The sequence below is a fragment of the Gymnoscopelus microlampas genome (assembly GCF_963454915.1).
Source record: "Gymnoscopelus microlampas genome assembly, chromosome: 20".
NCBI lineage: Eukaryota > Metazoa > Chordata > Actinopteri > Myctophiformes > Myctophidae > Gymnoscopelus > Gymnoscopelus microlampas.
Genome location: NC_139957.1, coordinates 14,412,619 through 14,435,591, shown reverse-complemented (window position 1 = coordinate 14,435,591; position 22,973 = coordinate 14,412,619). Strand labels below are relative to the sequence as shown.

The following is a 22,973-nucleotide window of genomic DNA, read 5'->3' as shown; positions in this document are numbered from 1 at the left end:
GGTTGGAGGGAGTTAATTGGTTTGTATTGTATATTAGTAAAAAGTAACATCTTGACGGACTCGAATATTTTGTTGTTTGCTGGACTCATTTTTTGGGACTCTTTTTTTATTGTAGCCTCTTTGATTGGCTGGTAAACTCAAACTAAGACACTTGAGTATATCAATATATATCAAATCACTCCACCACCAAGGGCACATATCTCATTGAATTACATTTTATTGAATTAATACAAAATAAAAACGTAATTCATTGATTTATTAATAATATAGCAGTGTTGAGTTTTGCACCAAGCACACTGTACTCATTTGACACATGTACCTTATAATCACAGTTCATAGACTACACCTATGCATACTTAAGCACCATGGACAGCAACGCTGTCGCAAAACGCACACCATCCAAGTTTTAAACCCCTTAAGCTATAATTTTTACTAAGACCTAGGCATTGGCTTTTCATTAAGACGGGCAATAACAATAAATAACCTGGTCTTCCCTCGCTCGCTCTCTCTGTCTGTCTCTCTCTGCCTCTCTGTGTCTCCACCTCCCCCCCCTCTCTCAGGATGTTAATGAATGGACTCACTAAGCAAATGTGGTGTAGGCAGTAAAATCAAACACATTTCAAATTGTAACCTATGATTGACCGGTGATACAAACATAATTGATACTGAAGGTATTAACAATCAGACTTTGCAGATTACAGAGAAATATGAATGACAGAAATACTTTCAGATTTATGTGAAGGATATTACAAAACCAGGAACATGCATTGTGCGCACATTGCAATGTATTTTGTATTTTAACATTGTTGTAACCTTATTGTGTATCAATCACAGTGACTGATACATTGTTATAGAGACTTTGTCTCAATGTATCTTTTACTGGTTAATACACAAGGTTTAAGGTTCTTATAATACATAATTAAAAATATATATATATTCTTTGGGGTTTTTCTACCTTTATTGATAGTACAGGAGATAGACAGGAAACAGGGAACCCGCGTCATGCTGTCAAGCATTAGAACCTATATGTGGCATGCGCCTGGACCGCTAGCACGCTGCATTTATGAAATTCTGATTATCACAACAAATATCTTATTCCCCACTCCAATTATTATTTAAAAAAAGGCTAATGTATTTTTTTTTTTTTTACCTTTTTATGTAAAAAAAAAAGAAAAGCATTCTGACTCAGCCGCATGTATATGGTACATACGGTTATATATATTTGAAACAAACTAAAATATTTGAAACAAACTAAACTATTATTAATTATGACTATTATTACTACTATTATTGTTGTTGGTATACCTTATCAGTTGGTATCACTTTGGCAGATGGTGGTTATTGGGCCTTCTAGTCAACACAGTTTATGACTAAGACTTTGGTCATGTTTCCTGACACCTCTATCTCCTCCTAGTTATTTGGCTGTCAACTTGGCCACTAAGTAGATAAATCTCAAATACTAAAATTGTTTGATGCGAGATATCCCTCGTCTCCTTCTCCAGGCACTTTTGCCCATGTTTATATTTCTGGGCTCCACTGTAGCCTCTATTCCCTGGAGCCATTCGTGTTTGCTGGCCATTGCCTTTCGGTCGGCCAGTAAACACTAAGCTACTATGATGTGTTTGACCATGATCACCACCACAGGAATGATTCCAGTGTCTCCCATACACAGTAGTGTAAAGTAACTAAGTACATTTACTCAAGTACTGTACTTCAGTTCAATTTGAGGTATTTTTACTCTACTGGAGTATTTCCAAATTTCTGTATTTTACTTCTACTCCACTACATCTCAGAAACAAATATTGTACTTTTACTCCACTACAATTATTTGAAAACTGTAGTTACTTTGATTTGACTAGATTTTGATTATTATTACCCACTTTTGCCCTATATACATTTCAGCCATTTGAAAATAGATCAGCTATTTTCAATTTGAGGTATTTTTACTCTACTGGAGTATTTCCAAATTTCTGTATTTTACTTCTACTCCACTACATCTCAGAAACAAATATTGTACTTTTACTCCACTACAATTATTTGAAAACTGTAGTTACTTTGATTTGACTAGATTTTGATTATTATTACCCACTTTTGCCCTATATACATTTCAGCCATTTGAAAATAGATCAGCTATTTTCGAAAGATTTTAATGCATTTGAAAAATGTAACCTCCTCCTATCCTCCTATAATTCTACAAACCTCTGTAGTGGTGAGGCCAAAACGTTCTGCCCGGTTCCCCTCTGTGGCTGGATCAATTGATCTAAATTTGTACACAGCCATTCACCATTACCATGTGCACGGAACAGCGAAGCCCGTTTTTCGATTTCACCAAACATCAGCTTTTTATTAGCGTTTTTATGTAAAAGAATGTCGCCATGGTTACGGCTGATTTAAAACAACCATCAAAATGCATGTTATACAATGTCATGTGGGTCCTGTATATCAGTGTAGTATTTTTCTACTGTTGCTCGGTCAGTTGTAATCACTTTATGTTCAGTATCTCTGTATCAAGATCCAAACCGATTCCTTGTATGAACCTCATACTTGATAAAAGTCACTATCGTGCCCTGGATCATCCTTCGTGATCAATAAATACTCTGTCTGCCCGCCCGTCTGTCTGTCTGTCTGTCTGTCTGTCTGTCTGTAAGCACTTTCAGTACTAAACAGTTTTGACATGAGTTGTGTGTCTCCTGTGCCCCTGACAGAGACCAGTTTCCTGCTGGGTAACGCCCAGATCGTGGAATGGCCTGTAGTCTACAGTAATGACGGATTCTGCAAGCTGTCAGGCTTCCACAGGGCAGAGGTCATGCAGAAGAGCAGCACTTGCAGGTACTGGTTCTGAAGATTAAGTTGATGATGATTATCTTTCTTTTGACTATTATTAAAGGTAATTGTTTTTGTTAAAAAGGTTAAAGTACGATATTCTGATAGTAATCATTGCTACTGAGCGTTTGTTCAGTCACAGGGGTCTCACCAGCTCTTTTTAGTAAACATAATATAGTACATTTTCAGGTAGATGACAAAATTTAAGCCAATCAGGAGAGAGCACTGAAAATGCATTTTCTGTTTAATAAAGAGCTGGAGAGACATGGGAGACTCCTTTTACTGAACAAACACTCGCAATGAATATAGAGCTATTTAACACTTAATTTAACCAAAGTAAATCACTCACCCTACCTTTAAGTCTGTTGGTTATTTAATTACGGTGATTCAATGATACTCATTCATGATCACAGTTAGCGGCGCTGTGTAACTGGATGATAGATGCATTAAACCTCATCTGAGTAATTACTGTTAAATTACAGGGACTATATGGAGTGTATTGTACTGTATATAACTGTATTATCAGTGGATAATTTTATATGGCTTAAGGCATTTATTGGAAAAAAGGTCATGTTTTTATGTTACACTTATGTACAGTATAACAATTACACAATTGCATTCTTATTAAGGAATTAAAAAAGGATTCTAAGGATATACAACCAACAAATTATTATTTTTCAAAGCGTGCTTCCAGCATGCCTCCAGCTTCTTCTTTCACAAAGCTCCCACTTATCCCAGTCAAATTCGCTGAATCGGTCCCTTTTCTCTGCCATGCTCAGTGTGATCCATTATTTAAATGCGGCGGGTAGATGAAGAATAAGTGAAAGGGTTCTCTTTGTACCACCCCATGCGCAGTAATGACCACTAGAACCCCAGCGGGGGTGCCTCGCAGTGCTGTTTACACCTTGCTCTGTTAGTTTAATGCTTGAGAGCTCCCTTTCCGACATGATGTTGCAAAAAATGTGAAGCTCAGCAAAGTCACACTGGCATAAAAAAAAAGAGAAGCTCCCAGCATCTGGCACTTTATGCTCACTTCTGAGTGAGGGATGCCGGTGCCACTACTGCTGTACCTGCTGCTGTTGCTTAGTAAGGCCTTGTTATGCGACAGTGTCCCGTGCCCAAAATAGCAGATCTACAAGCTCAGAGTGTGTCGCATTAATGTTTCAGTGACGGAAGTGGGACACGGCTGGCATCGTTTGTCTGCCCCACAAGCTTAAAGACATTGTCCTTCCCACCTGTCCGACAAAATGTTTAAAAATATGGACTCCAGAGGACCCAGCTGTCATTGCTCTTTACCTGCTACTGCAGCTGGGCGTTGAGGGCCTGTTTATACTGTAGCCCCTGGCTAAAAGCCTCCCCTGGACACTGAGCTGAGAGAGAGAAGAAGGGCCATTGACTTGTTTCTCCATCCACTTCCCTGCTTACTGCCCAGTGGCTGAGGTGGAGAGCTGAGAGCAACAATCCCCTTACATGTGACACTGAGATGGACAGAGGTGAACTACTGTCATAAAGGGGTTCCAGCAGTGACAGTGGCCTCCTAATGGTGCGGGTGGAAGCCTTTATTCCAGGGTGATTCTTGGTCTGTGCGTTTCCCACAGTGACCAGGAATAGAAACTAATACAGTTCTAACAAAGTCACTGTAAAAAGGCATGGTGCTGGGTCATAGCGCGCCTGTTGCTGTCCATCGGCGCTGGTGCTGAATCCATCGATGCATATAGAGCATTGAATCCCCACCTGTGGGCCGTGAGGCTATTGCAAGTGGGCCCCTAAATAATTAGCAAAACACAAAGATTTTAATCATAATATAACATTAATGTTATATACATTATTTAAATCATTCATTTTAGTTTTTCGGCCCCCTCTGTGATGAGTGTAGTGCCTGTTTTATGCACCGTTGTACGACAGTATCGCCAGGGAGTTATTGCAGACCAAAAGCAGCCGATCTATAAGCTTATAGGCTATTTTTGGTCTGCAATGCTGACATGCTGTGATACGACAACTAAGTATAAATTAGGCTTTAATCTGCCCCTGGCGTGCACTCTGCCTGTGTGTTTGTCCCACTTATAGTTCAGCTTTTCTCTGGGTTTCTGTCCTGCAAGTCTCTGCTATACCACTGGGAATGAAAGTAATCACCCATAACAATTATATTAGCAGTGATTAGAGGAATATTCGTCCTCTGAGGGATGGTTAGACGCAGTGCGAGATAAGCCAAGATATGGAAGCAGATAAAGGGAAGTGGATAAATAACAACACTTCTGAAGGGGCACAAGTTCACAAACACGTCCACTGTAGGAATCTCTACACTGTAAAATGTCAATGCCAGTGTCAATGTAGCGTCGAGAGTTAAACAAACACTCTGAATTTTACACTATTGAGCTCAAATTGTAGGATCCCTTATTAATGGGACTTACCAGCTTAGAGATAGAATTGCTTATGGAAGGACCAAACCGCACACAGATGATACTGGTCCTTACTCCTTTGTAGTCCCCCTAGTGGGACTACAAAGAACAAATTAAAATTAATTATAGTGTTCATGACTAAATGAATACTAATGAAAGGTTTCCTAAACCTAATTCTTAGCCAAATTATTTTCCCCCAAGTATTTGACAATACAATAAAAAATAACTGGAACTGAATGAGAGGGAGTGAAAAGATGCAATTCAGCTGTAGAGTGTGTTTTGAGCCTCTGCTGAAGTGGGCAAGTGGGCTAACGAGCAGACCAACAAATGCCCCCCATACACACACACAAGACACACCATCTCCAATTTTGAGCGAACTAAACATGAAAATCTATGGACACTGTCAAGCAAGATGAGAGATCGACAAAGCCATTCCAAAGATATGTGACATGACGCAGGGGTTTAGGGTTAAAGGGCAAAGGGTCAGGTCAGCATTGATTGGTTGTACTGGATGCAGGTTTATAGTCTCACTGCTCGTTTCCTTTCCAGTTTTATGTACGGGGAGTTGACGGACAAAAAGACCATAGATAAAGTCCGACAGACCTTCGACAACTATGAGTCCAACTGCTTCGAGGTGCTGCTGTACAGAAAGAACAGTGAGTACTGCACCAGTCATCTAGTTCGTCCATGTACACTGTAAAATCCTGTGTTATTTTAACTCTGAGAGTTGCAGACCCATAAGGGTCCATTTGGTTACGCTTTTACAGTTTCAGTTAAATTGTCAGATAAAACCCAAGCTTGTAATGCATTTATACATTTGATATAATTCATAAAAGGACCCTACTGGATTTGTTATAAAACCTTTCTTTATGGATACCGCTACTTTCCTAGTCTAGCAGGTTGTTAATTACATTTGCCTGGTATACCATGTCAGAATGATTTAAGTCCCTGCTTACACACTGAACCCACCAAAAAAGCATCTGCACACACGCTTTATTGCAGACGCAGGTTTATGCGTGACTGTTCACCACAGCGGGATACCTTATATACAATGTATAAAACACAGTCCATGCGGTGCCAGTGAGAGCGGCTACATGGAGGCCGTTCTTGCCGTGGAGCAAGAAGACCAGGGTCCGTGCGCTTATGCTTGTGCGCCTGGTGGGTTTTGTGTGTCAGACAGCAACCAGGTACACTGAGGTGAGAATCACTGATCTTTGGCCGGTTTGAATTCTTAAACACTTTATCGTTGTTTGCAGGAAGTCCAGTGTGGTTCTACATGCAAGTGGCTCCCATCAGAAACGAGAATGACAAGGTGGTTCTGTTCCTGTGTACTTTTAAGGACATCACCGTCTTCAAACAGCCAATAGAGGATGAAACCCAGAAAGGTGAGTCCTCTGCTTGGAGCTCTAAGAGACGTGCATCTGCTTTTTATCATTTTATTACACACAAAGCCCAACTTCCTTTTGTCTTTTTGCTAAAAGGCAAAGGCACATTTAACCACTTAAGCCCTCCATTCTTTGTAAAGCGTACCTGATAGTGATGAGCGGGTCGACCCGTAACCCGCGGGACCCGCGGGTCAACCCGCGGCGCGGGTGGGTCGAGTCAGAATTTCAGAGGCAATTATGCGGGCTGTGGGTGAGCGGGTCAGCCGCTCTCACACACAAAAAATATATAAATAATCACATGCTCTTGTTTTGTCTGTATTCCTAATAACAATAAGAATAATAACAATAAAACAGTTTGAATATACTTGGGGATTTTTTTCTAACCATGATTTTACAGAATAAAAAGAAAATCGCGGGTCACGGGGCGGGTTGAGCCATAGATTTATATATGGGTTCGCGGGGCGGGTTGAGGCGGGTTGGGTTCCGTCGCGGGGCGGGGCGGGTCATGAAAAAACCCGACCCGCTCATCACTAGTACCTGAGTTACAACTGTACTTTTTTTCACTCTGCACCAAATCTCTTCGGCAAAAATAGCCAATCAGCGCGTTTGTGAGTTTGTAGAGCTGCTATTTTTTTGTTCCCCCCAGAATATGGATGCTGTGGTTCAAGTATTTAAAGGACCTTACCAGTGTTACTCCATTTCATTGTCCATAGTCAACATTGACCACATAGTTTACAGAAATCTTGACAATTTCTCCCCAACTGGCTGTATTTTTTAGATATTGATATTTATAATGTAAATATTTGTCAATGTTGTTGGCTAAAACTCACTGTATCGGTAAAAGCCCTCATCAAGCTACAATTTGAGTTCAAAATGCAGCACTTGTAAGGAACTATTTCTCCAGGTCTCCAAGGCACTGATGTTGCTAAACTTAGCTCCTCTGGTTGGGCGTTCTAAAGCCTAGGACCCCTGATCGCCCCTGGTAATGAGACGACTTTTAGGAACAACCAGGAGAGCCCTATCTGAGGATATACAGTAAGGCTACGCACATGCTTACAAGGATCAGCATATCCTAAATGTAACTGGGAGCCTGTCCATGCAGGGCTTCAAAAGTGATCAGTAAAACCTTAAAATTGCTTCTGAAGCTCACAGGCAACCAGTGAAGGGCAGCGAAGATGAGTGTGATATGGTCAAGTTGCTTAGTGGTAATTAACAGTCTAGCAGAATAATTCTGTCCTAATTGGAGACGGGATATTACTTTTTTGCTGAGGCCAGGGTAGATGGAGTTGCAGTAATCTAAGCGAGATGCATCGACATATTGATATGCAGATGCATACATTTGAATGGCATATATTGAAGTAATACACATATTTTAGATAAAGTAAACGGCGTAGTGACTTTAAAAAGGGTGAATTAATCCCTGTCAGCTTTAAACTCTTCTAGCGTGCTTTTCCACACGTTTCAACATGAAAGACAGTGAATGGCAGGATGTTAAAAATGTAGGATGAGATCTACTTATACTACGTATACTGTGCATATACACTTATGTTAAAAAGAAAATAATAATACAGGGGCAATATCCGCTAATGGCTAGAAATCAAAATGAAACCAAAAAGAAAAAACACTGCTGAATATCAAAGCATCTCATCTTGAATCACAACAAAATGGAAATGTCTCGAGCTGTCGTCTTGTGTTTTTAAGAGTGTTCCACTGCTGACAGCAGTAACAAGCGAATGTGGGTGGTTGACCCTCCTCTGTTGCCTGTTTGACTGATGCAGAGTGTCAGCAGCACACCCCGGGGCCCCGTCGGTGGCGCTGATAAGAGGCCATGTTTGCCCTTTGACAAGGATCCTGCCCAGTTGCATGGGACCCCCACCGAGACTATCAGCCCTCCGCCCCCATCCCAGCCCCCCATCGCTGTCCCCTGAATCCGTTTTATGCAAATACATTCTGTAAACAGACACGCACCATTACTGACAGATAACACGCCTACACGTATGTAAGATGCGTACGTACGCGTGAATCAAACATGGATACGCATGTATATCCACACACACAGTACAGTATGTAAACACAAATACACATATGATGTAGCCTACATACAGATACATGGATATATGGTTCTTGCAGACACACACGCACGCGCGCGCACGCACGCACGCACGCACGCACGCACGCACGCACGCACGCACGCACACACACACACACACACACACACACACACACACACACACACACACACACACACACACACACACACACACACACACACACACACACACACACACACACACACACACACACACACACACACACACACACACACACTAATTCCCCTCACAAGTTCAGCACAGGGACCTGCTCTAGAGTCATGGTAGCTGTGTAATTGGCTTATTTATTCATTATGTGTGCTTAATGGTATGTGATTAACACAGGCTGCACATGCAGCTGATGCTTACAGTAAGTACAACTCATGCCAACATGTGCACTTTGCTGTGGATAAAATCCTCTGTATTAATTTAACCCTATGTCTTAGTAAGCAAACATTCACAGAAAATTGACGATCTACAAGCGTCGCGGCGCGTTGTGAGCTGGTAGATCGCCTATTTTCGGTGAAGAGATTTTGGTGTAGAAGTGGAAAAAAGAGTGGGACATGGATAGAGCCCTGGTGGACCCCGGTCAACGAAGTATACAGTATAGGGTTTAAATTGTTAACTCTTGAGAGTGCATGGGTCCACTTGGTTACATTTGTTCACTCTTTTAGTTCACAAATGGATAAATTAACAGACACTGCACCATGACAGACACTCACAGGGCATGAAATGACTTCATTATTCTAAAAGAGTTTGTTCGAGAAATGAGAAGATTTGGAGTCTGAAAAGTGAAAACATGTTTTGGTCTTCAAAGGAGAGTGGGCGGCCCACTTTCTCTTCTTTGACTGAGACAGAAAAGATGAAAAGCTGTGAGGCAGACAGAATGAGGAGGAAGAGGAGGGAAGCCTGATTTACACTTAGTTGCGCACGGCTGTCGCACACCACAACACGCTTGTAAATCGGCTATTTCCGGTAAGCAACACCGCCTCACAACTAAGTCCAGATCAGGCTGAAGGCTCTGAGTGGGTAAGGGCATGGGGGCGGGGGGGGGGTCGGCCCTGAATTGATAAGGGCTTTGGGTGGGGGGTGAAGAAAGCTTTGAGTGGGAGAGGCACATGACTATAGAGATCATGTCTACTGATTTGCGTGAAATTTGGATAAAATCAGAAGGAGTAATATTAAAAAAATGTTTTATATAAGTCGGCATCCTGGTGGCGCTATAAAAGGTAGATGTGAAAAATGCGGGGCAAAGGTTTTTCCTTGGCCTCTAGGGAGTGTGCATACAAAGTTGTTCACAGATTGATGCAGTTATAGGTAAAAATACAAATTGGCCTGTTATAGCGCCACCATGAGGCTGATGAAAAATTTCAAGTGACATTTCTTCCTCGGCCTAGTGGGAATGTACATACTAAATTGCACGCTGTGTTCATGATTTGAGGCATTTTGTTCAAAACTGAGTACTCCTGCAAACTTTGGAAGCCATTTATAGCCAATCAGGATGGAATACGAAAAATCTGAAAGACCTGTTTTGTTTACTGACTATAGAGATACTGTGTACCGATTTGCGTGACGTTTGGACAAAATATGTAGGAGTACTGTCAAAAAATGTGTTTGGCAAAGAGCGGCCTCCTGGTGGTGCTATAACAGGCCCATGTGAAAAAAATTGGGGCAAAGGTTCTGAATTGGCATCCAGGGAGTGTGTGTGCACAGTTTCGCTGCGATCAAGCCAACGGTGCCGGAGATTAGCTGCTCACAGACGGACGGACACACACACACACACACACACACACACACACGGACGGACACATACAGTATGTTTTGACAGGGTGCAAAACATACTCTCTCGCCATGCCTTTCGGCCTGGCGGAGACAATAAAGTAAATATGTTCCTTACCCCACTGCTGAGGGATAGGAGAAGATGAGACAGAGAGTCGGATTCAAACTTGTGACATCAGGCGTTCACGGCACAATCTATGCAATACGAGTCAACATTGTCATCATTAGTCCTACTTGTGTTGTGTGTGTGTGTGTGTGTGTGTGTGTGTGTGTGTGTGTTGGGAGATGCTCTGCTGAAGGGGGTGGCAGCTTAATACCCACTAGAGAGAGAGCATGCGCGCACACACACACACGCACACACACACACACACACACACACACACACACACACACACACACACACACACACACACACACACACACACACACACACACACACACACACACACACACACACACACACACACACACACACACACACACACACACACACATCATCTCTGGCTGGGTGCTCTTGCAGCTCCATGCGTCGCAACACGTCAACATCAGCCCAGTGGGACAGAAATCCCACACTGCAAAAAATGTCTGTTTTAACAGGTCATTAAAGCTGCAGTAGTGATTTGTTTTATCTCGTGAAGTGTGGGTTAGTTAGTTAAAGGGGAAATGTTTCCCCAGAAACGTAATGTTCTGTTGTGAGAAGTATGAGAAAATCTGACATAAACTGTCCTAATGTTATTTGGCAGAGAGTAGACACTTTTTACATAGGCTGTTGAGTTCTTCTAGGCATAGGCTGCTCTGTTTTATCAACAGAATGATAGGATTCAGGTTAAAAATAGATGAAGTTGCCCTTTTAGTTTATAAACATGCTCCGTATTTCTTACCTCAGTATATCCACTCACTACCTTGGCTTATTGCGTTGTTTGTTTCACTCATACTGTTTGTGTTCCCCGTGCATGTGCAGCACATTTTTGCACTACAAAGTGAAGCTTTTTAAGTGTTTTATCACCTATCCCAGTAAGGTGACTGCTTTGTCTATCTTCATTTCTGTTTGTGTAACAAGGCTATTTAATTAAGCGGGGGTGGGGGGGAACTATGGTAAATAAGATTTGTTTGGTCTTCTTGGGTTGGATTTTGCTGATGTGTTTGAAGGACACTGAAGGTGGACTTTGTTGTTTTCTTTTCACACTGTCAGTTGCACTTTGTTTGTCTAAGTGTCATTGTCCTATTTTTCATGTGGTACCTTAACCAGTACCAGTTCCTGTATGTCCTACCTACTGGCAATAAAGTGCTACTGTGAACAAATTGCATTAGGTAGACAACTTTGTTTTTAAATTTAGCTTGCTACAGTTTGTGTTGTAATAAAGTAAAGCTGGTCATGGAAAGTGTGCTGCTGTTTGCAGTCAGACTGCTACACCATTTTTCTCTCCCCTAATTTAGCTGTTCTTCCAGTTGACTTTTCGCAAAACCCTGCCCCAAAAAGTCTGGGTACAATCCTATCTTAGCATGTGCTTGCTAGTTGAAGAAGGTCTTTCAGACATTCACAAAATTGGGAAACGGTGTGCAAGAGAACGACTGTTATACAAGGCTGTGTTGGTTGCATTTTAGGACTTGATTGAGATCTGTACGTTTTTGCATTGTTGTGTCCCCTTCCCTGTCCATTTCAATATTATAACTGTATCCCTGCACTGCATATTGCAATCCCATTTACAGTACCTCAATCTGGAGGTTACTTGCATCGCTGGCAACATACTCCGAATCATTGTTCAGATACTCAATGCGCTCGTAATTTATATTGTTGTATTTCAACGATGTGCTAGCAACTTACCATGGACAGTATTTAAGAAAGGTTGTATGAGGATGTTAGTACCTCTATAATCCCCCTCTGACTGGGACTACAAACACAACCAGGTGGTAATTAATTAATGGGGACAGAGAGATGGCACATCCTTTGGCCACTGTTTTTCTCTTTGATAAATGTTTTAACTGCAAGTATACTCATATGTACGAGATTCTGTTAATTTGTTATATTATGCGTGAACACTGGAAATTGTGTTCCCCCTGATAGGTGATCATTCTAAAAGGTTTTTAAGCTCCCAGCAAGCAGCGATACTTTTTTCGCTGCTGTAAGCCTAATAATGCTTGCTTTTTGATCAGTATGGCATACTACTTGCTACAGTGCAGTAGTTCCTCCACTGTAGACTGTACAATCCGTTTTACAACCATTCTGCTACAGTCTTCCTCGAGGGGAGAAGAGTCAATTTGCTGCCTTGGCTAATAGCACCCAGGGCTCATTTGTATCTATGGCTCTCTAGAGTAGAGCTTTGGCCATTAAAGCATGGAATACAAGTAGTACATATACCTGCTCTGACCCTGCAGAAGTGCAATTACAACTGTCTTCCTGGAGGGAAAGAAAGTAAATGAGAAGGAACACCTTGGATAAGAGCACACTGGCTTATGTGTATGTACAGTATGTTCAGCATATAATAGAACTGTTAAGACCTACTCGCCCATTGAAGATATAAAGTACAATAAATTACACAACCACTATTACATGGATGTTCCCAGGGGGTAGAAGTACTGCTCTGTCTAAAGGCTAATATTGTGATTTTCTTTATTTAAAAATATATTTTTGATTGACTGTTAACTGTTAAAAGGGTTGTGTGAGGAAGTATAAATCAGTCTTAACAATGCCTGAATTATCTGACTCCATCATTTCCTGGTTTTGGCTATTACAGTATCAAATAATTATAATACGTTGTAAAACAATCATTATAAAACATTTCACTTTTTCACATTGACACATAAAAACTTTTGTACACAGAAATTTGAAATTGAATTGTGTGAAAATGTTCTGGAAATTTAGTAAGTAAAGCCAAATTCAAATATTCTACTCCCCTGTACTCTACTTGCTCCGCTGCTGGGGAAGTACAATAAGTTACACAAATGTCAATACCGCAGTCTTCCTGCAGGGCAGGAGCGTAATTGAGAAGCAGCGCCTGGATTTAAGAGCACTCTATTTATTTGTATCTATGGCGTGTCTTTGTGCAGGCGCCATGGCCTGTATGGCTGACTGTACAGTGTTCTCAACCCAGTGCACAAGAGTGGTCAGTGGCTGGATTTACCCCCATTCCAGGAGGACGAGAATAAAAGGAAAGGAAGTAGGGGTATTTCAGACAGCTAGAAGCCCCCTGGGTTAAAAGCTATTCCAAAGTCCAATTTTAATGGTGTAAATGGTCCCCATCAAAGGGGCTTTGTTCGATCGCTGTGCGTGACAGCAGTGTGCAGTTTCCCTTTGTTGTGCTACACTTTGACCTTTTAAGCATTTTGTTTATTTTTAGACCAGCAAAAGTAGCCTGGGGGCATCATATTGTGAATGGATTGAAGTGGTTCATCTGTTAATTCAGTAGTGACAATCACTTCTAAAAATAAACAAAACATTTAAGGTACATGATAATAAAACGTTATATAGATGGCACCTTTCATACATACTGTAGAATGTGGATTAATGCAAGATTGAGTTGAGATCATAGAGTAGACCATCTCAAAACAACTGGTTTTAGAGCCATACAATCTATTCTACACAGTAAGATCCTCAGTGATATATTTAACCAAATTGACCCGTATGGGCACGATTCAGTTTTCTGGGGATGGAAATCCATGCCTCTGCCTTTGATTCCCCCTCCTCTGGCTATTCATTTTCATGGCCAGTGGAGGAAATCTTTTATTCCTGCTTCTTGTCAGACTGGATTAAAGGAATCCATTTCCTTTTGGGAAATGATATATTTGATTTATGTTTGATAATGTCACAATAAAATAATAATAATAACACATTAATCCACATTCTACTACAGTATGTATGAAAGGTGCCATCTATATAAAGTTTTATTTAGGGGACATTTTCAAAATGTGTCAAAATGTGTATTAAAACATGTGTCAGCATTTGTCCAAATGTGTCAAATATTTTCACTTAAAATACAACAAAGTATACAGGGCTTAAGTGGTTAATAACAAGATGGAAATAAATGCTTGATGGAGTTACATTAACCTAAACCAAAATGGGTAGAAACATGGAGTAGTAGTGTGTGCTTCAGTGTAAAGCTACAGAAGATGAAACATTGAATTCACTCAGTCTACAAAGTAGAAAGCAATATTATAGTAATTTTCTCTTGGTATCTCCACTACACTGTAGTGGTAATAACATTTTTTAATACTGAGTGCTGTATTGGTGTTGCACTTTTCAAAACAGCACTGTAAAGTGTAGACAATAAAAACACCCTGAATGACAAGCTATATTTACAAATAGTAGTCTACAACAGTTACATGAGATTAACTACTTAAAACCAAGCGTCCCTTTTCTGGGCATGTAATATTAGGTGAACATTTGGCAAAAATAGCATATCCACAAGCTCATAATGCATTGCAATATGTACATTAAAAGCAGACAAATAAGCTACTGTACATTCACCAACTGTAGACCTACAGTACATGATTGTCTCATGTCTTACATGCTGTACAGTAGGTGTATTACTGGAACATGATTTCACCCTCAAACGTTAGCTGGACTGAGAAGGTGCTAGGGTGACAGTGTGCATTACATGGTCATAATTAGGTAAACGTACATCCATGTACATCCATATAAAACGCTAATTCAAAAGGTTGTATTACAGTATTACAGTATATCCATGTAAACTGTCGCTGGTGCAGGAAATGGAATAGAAAAGTGTGCCCAAACAAATCATTGTTTTTACTATGCAAACAAACAGGCAAACGGCAAACAATGTTTTGATCCAAGTGTGATATTCCTCTGGTGACCTGAGTAATAACACAGGTGTTACCAATGGTAACACATAATTAAGGTTGTGTTCCATTCAGGTCAAACAGAGTCAGGATGCTGCTCACTGACAGGTTGGCTCACTGGAAAGGCTCTGCTCTTTGTTTCTTAATTTGCTACATTTCACCAGGTATTACATTTTTTACATATCTTTTCAAGTTTTGGTTTACACTTTGGCCAGCCTTCATATCCTGTGTTTATATTGTGTAGACAATCCTAAAATGTTTGTATTGATATTGGTTTTTCACACCCTGTAACACTGCACACTTTACGCTTGATACACTTTTTCACTTTATTGTATTTGTTCGTATTATACCCTGTGTTTATTATATTGTTCAGTTTTTTTGGTTGCTATTGTTAGCAATCTGGTGGAGCATGTCACACTAACATGTATGACTCTTGAATCTTGATCTTGCTACACGAAAATGCAACAGAATCTTACTTAGTATCATTGGGAACAGCTGTGTTTATCCTACAATCATATCCATGTGGGCTATGACTGCCATGAAAAAGGTCTATAGACAGAATTAGATCTGCTATCAGGTCAGATTGTAAACAATATGCGCTGGTGGGAAGAGTTTGGGATAATTTTAGACCATTCTGTTCTCCATTACAACTCCCTGTGGAGTCTACAAATGGGTTTCAAAGGGTTACTTTGATATACCATGTATCAAATATTAGCAACACACTAGTAAAAATAGCACCTCCTCCTTCCAGTTAATTGCCAACGCTTAAACATGAAATCTCTGTGGGTCCAATTACTAAAGATACAGTATGAAAGAGGCAAACTATATATACTGTGGCCTCTAAAATTGCTGAAAGTAACCCTTTAAATAGGTTAATGTCTCTGTTTTGTTATGTTTAACTATCAAATTAGTACAGCGTGGAGAGTTTCTGTGCTTAGGGTTTTGTGTGCGTAACCTGACACACGTGTTAGTTTTTGTATCAATATATACAAATATATATATATGAAAAGTGAAATAAGTAATTACATTATGAGAATTCTAAGACAAAAACATTCCATTTTAGTTGGAGCTGTTGCCCTGTGTCTCATCATGTTGCTTGTCTCAACACCTGATGTCATACCTGACAGTGTTAATTGAACTCAGATAGTGTATGGACCTTTATGAAAAAGAGAGGGGGTGAGGGGGGGGGGGCATTTTCTTAAGGCCCTATATACTTTGTCTAATGACAAAGTGTCAACCTTTTTGAGAAATGCTGACATTTTCTTTTTTTCTTTTTTTTTTTTTTTTTTTACAAATCTTGACACATTCATATCAGTACATTTCCCAAAAGGAAATGCATTTACAAATGAATAAATTAACCCTGAGGATTCCACTGTGTAGGTTCTAACCTGAGCTGTCGACATCTGTCTGACTCATCAGGCCGCCGCTGAGATCTGCTTATGCAAACATATGCTAACAGCTCGACCAATTTATGCCTCCAAGCAGGTGTGCGGTGCGGCGGCAGCTTTACATATTTAAAGCTAGTCATGGTGTGATACATTCTCTCAGATGACTGTTTTATTCTCAGCAGGATGGACGAAGTTTGCCCGTCTAACGCGGGCGCTCACCAACAACCGCAACACCCTGCAGCAGCTCACGCCCATCAGCAAGAATGATGTCCCGCCTAAGCAGTCCCGCCTTGCTGAGGTAGGTGCTCTAACACAGTACAGTAGTTCTCAAGCCATTTGGCTGCTATGTTAAGTGGTCAGATTGGTGGGCAACCAGCATTTTTAGAGCATGTTTATTTTAATGATCAATTTATTGGCATCACTATGAAAACACATTTTCAAGGTTTTAAGGTTATATCATTAAAATCGTAGTGTTTTGCCAATTATTCAGTCCACCTGCAATACCCTCGTGGCCCACCAGTGGTCCGCAGCCCACAGGCTGAGGATCACTGCTCTAACACCTATTAATACTGCTCCCGTCTGTCTCACTTTTCCGGTTGAAAATGTGCTAATTTTCTTGAACGTCACAAAGCATAAATCAGGCCTCATACATGCACATGTATAAACTGTCCCAGTGTTTTTCGTTGTACTTTATTGATAGAATATTCATAATGTGAACTGAGTCCCAGTGCGGATGTCTAGTGTCAGACTCTGTCTATGTATTTCATTTATATTTTAATGTATAGTTTATCATTAGTATTTATATTATCATTATCCCTTTTCTGTACCTATCTTGTGTTTCAAACCTATTGCCGTTACAACACCTGAATTTCCCCCTGGGGATCAATAAAGTCTGTATACAGTACATAGACGGCACATGAACACATAACACAAATGTAATGTTACACACACACACACACACACACACACACACACACACACACACACACACACACACACACACACACACACACACACACACACACACACACACACACACACAGATAAATAAACCCTGCAAATATGCCAGCTAAGCAGCTTTGTGCTCTTTAGATTATTTACGCACAAATAAACCCACATCACACATTTATAGCCACAGCTTCTGTTTTATGGTATATATTTCACGGATTATTAACTGCATGGAGAACACACACACACACACACACACACACACACACACACACACACACACACACACACACACACACACACACACACACACACACACACACACAGGGAACAGTGTGCTCTGGTACAGTAGCAGCAGTGGGCAGTGGCTGGCTGCATTTAATATTTCATATGAGACTGAGAGAGAGGGTCAGGGTGCTCCAGGTGCTCTCAAGTCTGGGTCTGGTGAAATTCATTTTGGTGTTTTTTTTTGTGTCTGCTGACCTCAGACCAGCTATTTTATTCATGACCATAAGGATGAAGTGTATCTTTTAAGCCTTAGTGTCGCTTTAACGGGGGGGGGAGAGAGAGGGGGAGAGAGGGAGAGAGAGGGAGAGAGGGGGAGAGGGAGAGAGACTTGAGAGAGGAGGAGGGTGTTATGGAGGAAGGTAGAAAGACAGACCTCAGGTTTCATATTAAACGTTCTCATAAGGGCCAACTTTCTTCTTTCCGGTTGCGTATGGAGCCTTTTTTTTGGTGAAAGCGTGGTGCTCAGTAGATCAGCCAGGAGATCCATCTGCTCGCTGGCCTCAGAGACACAGCTGGCGTCTCCGCCGCTGAGGACTCAGTGGTGTGCCAGAGTCTTTCCCCACAGTGCCCCTGGACTCCTTAATTAGGGGTTTGGAACAGCCTTCCTGCAGCTATTGACCAGACTTCTTTTGACTGGCAGGTTGTGACGAGGGCGCCGATTATTCTTCATGCAGCCTGCCGGCGCCGGCTTACAATGCTGGGAGAGTAGCCATTGTTGTAGCAGTAATAACAGAAGATTTACATTTGAAGCAGTAGAACTAGTAGTAGTAATACTACCAGTGGTGAAAGAAGTACCGGTACTCATATTTTAAGTAGCAATACCATCCATCCATCCATCCATCTTCAACCGCTTATCCGGAGTCGGGTCGCGGGGGCAACAGTTCCAGCAGAGAGCTCCAGACTTTCCTCTCCTGAGCAACATTAGCCACTTCCTCCTGCAGTAGCAATACCATGATGTAAAAATACTGTTAAAAGTAAAAGTCCTGCATTCAATTACGTTTGTAAAAGTAAACGTTTTTGCATCAGAATATACTTACAGTAACAAACATAAAAGTACTCATTATGCAGAATGGCTAATTTCACAATAATATTATTGGATAAGTAATGCAGTAGTTAGTTATCAAACGTTTTGAGACCAAGGCACACCTAAGGGCTAGTCACAATGTCACGGCCCACCTGTAGTAGTGGCTGTAATAATAACTGTAGTCGCAGTAGTACTAATGTTGTAGTAATAATTGTAATGGTCAGGCTTGGATTAACACATTGTGGTGCCCTAGGGGGACCACACTTCAGGTGGCTCCCTCCTCCCACTTTACACATAAAGTAAAACTTACTATGGCTATGAACACCATAGATTTACATGAACTCATAGTTAAAAGTACAGACTAGCCTCATCATGCATATGACAGCATAGATAGACATCGGCCAACTGATGCTACCTCATTGCAGCGAATGAGGGGGCCCCAAATTATTATTGTACGCCCCAGGGCACTCGCCCGATCCCTACTAGGGATAATCCAACCCTGGTAATGGTATTAGGTTCAACATTGTTTATTGTACATACACACATACAATACAGTTATTAGCATTATTATAGGCAGTGAAAATATTGTACTTCAAGTTTCCTCAACAGTGTGGATAACAATAAAATAAGAATAAAATATGATAGGTAAGGTACTTAGTAGTAATACAAATAGGCGATAACAACCCTGTGCAGTCTGTAATTTTCTTACTAAGTTCTGCACTATAGTAACTGGTACTTCTACTATAGCACTAGTGAATAGTGCTATACAGTTGTCGTAGTAGTAGTAGTAGTTGTAGCAGCAATTGTAGTACTGTAGTTCAAAAACACTCATGTATTAGAAAAATGTGTTTTGTGTAGAGACGGGACACAACAGGGGGTATTGCTGGAAGGATTATAAGCAGCACCCAAAAAACTTCCCCTTATCACTTTCCCTTCTCATTTAATGTACTCTCTATCCCTCTATCGCACTCCCACGTCTTCCATTCTGCCTTTAAATTGTTTCCTCTTGCTTACCTTCTCCCTGTCTCTCTCTCTTTGGGTAAAAGACTAAATGTATTCACAGTTTGTAATAAGGAGGTTTGTCACAGCTTGCTTTGCAAAGCAGCAGAGAAAGTCAGATGAAAATAGAGAGCATATGCATCAAAAACCTCTCTCTCTCTCTCTCTCTCCCTCTTCTACTTCACTCCTCTCATCACGTTCAGCTGTGGAGAGGATTATAAAAAAACATAGACATACTAAGTTTTCCTCTCTCTCTTTCATTATTGGCTGTATTTGATTGGTTCACTTTCTCATGTCTCTTATATACGCTCTTTATCGATCTTTTGAAGTATTGATCGATCGAACTCAGCCCTTGAGACCAATAGCAGATGATCACCACCATGCATAAAACGTATCATTTGTCCCTCTCTGTTCCTCCCACATCACTAGGTGCTGCAGCTCAACTCGGACATCTTGCCACAGTACAAGCAGGAGGCGCCCAAGACCCCCCCACACATCATCCTTCACTACTGCACCTTCAAGACCACCTGGGACTGGGTCATCCTCGTCCTCACCTTCTACACGGCCATCATGGTCCCTTACAACGTGTCCTTCAAGACCAAGCAGAACAACATTGTGTGGCTCGTGCTGGACAGCGTGGTGGACGTCATCTTCTTGGTGGACATCGTCCTCAACTTCCACACCACCTTCGTGGGACCCGGCGGGGAGGTGATCTCCGACCCCAAGCTGATCCGCATGAACTACCTGAAGACGTGGTTCGTGATCGACCTGCTGTCCTGTCTGCCGTACGACATCATCAATGCGTTTGAGAACGTGGACGAGGTGAGGGGTCGTTGCCAAATCAAAGTCGTGTGTGTGTGTGTGTGTGTGTGTGTGTGTGTGTGTGTGTGTGTGTGTGTGTGTGTGTGTGTGTGTGTGTGTGTGTGTGTGTGTGTGTGTGTGTGTGTGTGTGTGTGTGTGTGTGTGTGTGTGTGTGTGTGTGTGTGTGTGTGTGTGTGTGTGTGTGTGTCCAAGCTAATCTCACAAACCACTGGATTGATCAGTGCCAAATGCTGCCAGTAAGTAGGCTAAAGCATTAGCTCCACTAATTGTCACATGTTGTACTTTTTTAATATTTATTTTATAATTCAAAGGGTAGATGAAAGGGTGTCAGATTGGACTGAAACCTTTCCCAAATTTGGTGTCATACCAAATGTCGTACCTCATGATACGCCATAGACTGACGTATCCATATCTAAATCTGACATTGGGATTGAGGAGAGGGTTCAGGTGGGGTGGAGGTGTGGCTAGATGACTTTGGGGGATTTCATAACTTTATACCTCAATTGTTTCAATTGGTTGTAGAATCAATACATTATTGAACCATACTGCGTAATTTGGAATTCATATTTATATTTACTACTTCTACATTATAGTGTCCCTCAATCCATCCTCCATTAACACTTCCAATACACACACACACACACACACACACACACACACACACACACACACACACACACACACACACACACACACACACACACACACACACACAGCTATACGAATTGATCAGTAGAACATATCTAATGAAGTCTGTTTGCCTGTAGATTTTTTATTCATTAGGCAAGGAAATGCACAGCTGAGTGTTTCAAGTCAATGTTTTAACTGGCGTGAGATTGTTTTCTCCTCCTTGAAACAGCAGTGCGTCCTGGTAGTTTGTTGTTGTTCGGCTGAGCAGAGTATACACTGAGTTGACTGATAAGAGGTGGTTTGATTTGGTTGAAAATGGCTTGATGGGTTTAGGTTGGGAGTGGTAGAAGTGGCTTTTGATATAGGGCTGCAAAATAATGACAATTGGATAGTGTCTTGGGTAATTATGTGGACACAGAGTGGCATTTTGGACATGACAATACATGGAATGTGACCTTTTGGTGGAGATGCATTGTGAGTCAGTATTTTTTTTAGTCAGTATTTGTTACAAAAATCTGTTAGTGCTCTAATGAGCGCTAGAGAATATAATTTAGCAGCTGTCGATATCACACTAGAGGACTAGGCAACAACCATTTTGGCAGAACTGGGGCCGGTAATAATATTGTCAATGCATCTGCACAGTTCAACATCTTTTGTCCCAATTAGCTTGACCCCACAACAATTTCCAGGATCAAGAAAATTAAAAATAAAATAAAATCCAACCATTTTTTTTCTCTGCAGGGCTTTTACCATGCACCTGGGACATTTTTTCCAAAAGACGCAACTTCTAGGCGCTTAATTAGTTTAGAGGAATCTTAGCAGAATGACTTTTTCCTTTGGGGAATTATACTGCTAACTTGTTGAATTGGTTTATTTCGGGCCTGATTGACCTAGGATCTTTCATGGTCGTTTACACCTATCACATATATAGAGGAGTTTCATCAATACAGCTTTAGAGCTCATTGGAGGCTATTTTCCACCTGATTGCGTATATAATTAATTAGACTTCAAGCTGAAAGATGCGGCTAATCAATAGACTGTACTGAACACAGAGAGTGTCTACCGTTCATCTCTCTATGATGTATTGTTATTGTTGCGTGTGTGTGTGCATGCATGGAGGTGCGTGTGTGTGTGTATATGTGTGTGTGTGTGTGTGTGTGTGAGACTGTATGCATTATGGGTGAGTCAATATGATCGTTTTTCTGTGAAGGGGTACACGTGTGTGTGTGCGTGCGTGTGTGTTTGTGCGTTTGTGTGTTTATGCATATATATCTACTATTTATAAACATCAACATATATCCTCTTCCAAGGAGTATTGTCTGTCTCTCATTAACGGTGCGCGCGCGCGCGTGTGTGTGTGTGTGTGTGTGTGTGTGTGTGTTTATGTATACATATTTACTGTTTATCAACGTAAACATACATCCTCTACTACAGATGTGTTGTGTCTGTCTCTCTCATTAGCTCTGCGTGTGCGTGTGTGCGGCGTGTGTGTGTGTGTGTGTGTCATATCTCCATTTAAGAGGTCTGCTCTCTCCTGCAGTCAGGTAAATATGAGGTCCATCAGACTGAATGGGTTTGGTAGGACTGGCGCTGTGTGTTAG

The 22,973-nt window shown here is 41.2% G+C and overlaps 1 protein-coding gene across 1 annotated transcript in view; it reads left to right on the top strand.

Annotated features, from left to right (window-relative positions):
- The window catches only part of kcnh5b (potassium voltage-gated channel, subfamily H (eag-related), member 5b), a gene marked incomplete at both ends in the record, with an annotated part of 146,297 nt that overhangs the window by 4,535 nt on the left and 118,789 nt on the right, over positions 1-22,973 (top strand). The window contains 5 exons of the mRNA XM_084045733.1: positions 2,706-2,829; positions 5,772-5,878; positions 6,479-6,607; positions 16,844-16,959; positions 20,350-20,742. Coding sequence (XP_083901859.1) covers positions 2,706-2,829; positions 5,772-5,878; positions 6,479-6,607; positions 16,844-16,959; positions 20,350-20,742 — 869 coding nt within the window. The remainder of the gene's footprint in view (positions 1-2,705; positions 2,830-5,771; positions 5,879-6,478; positions 6,608-16,843; positions 16,960-20,349; positions 20,743-22,973) is intronic.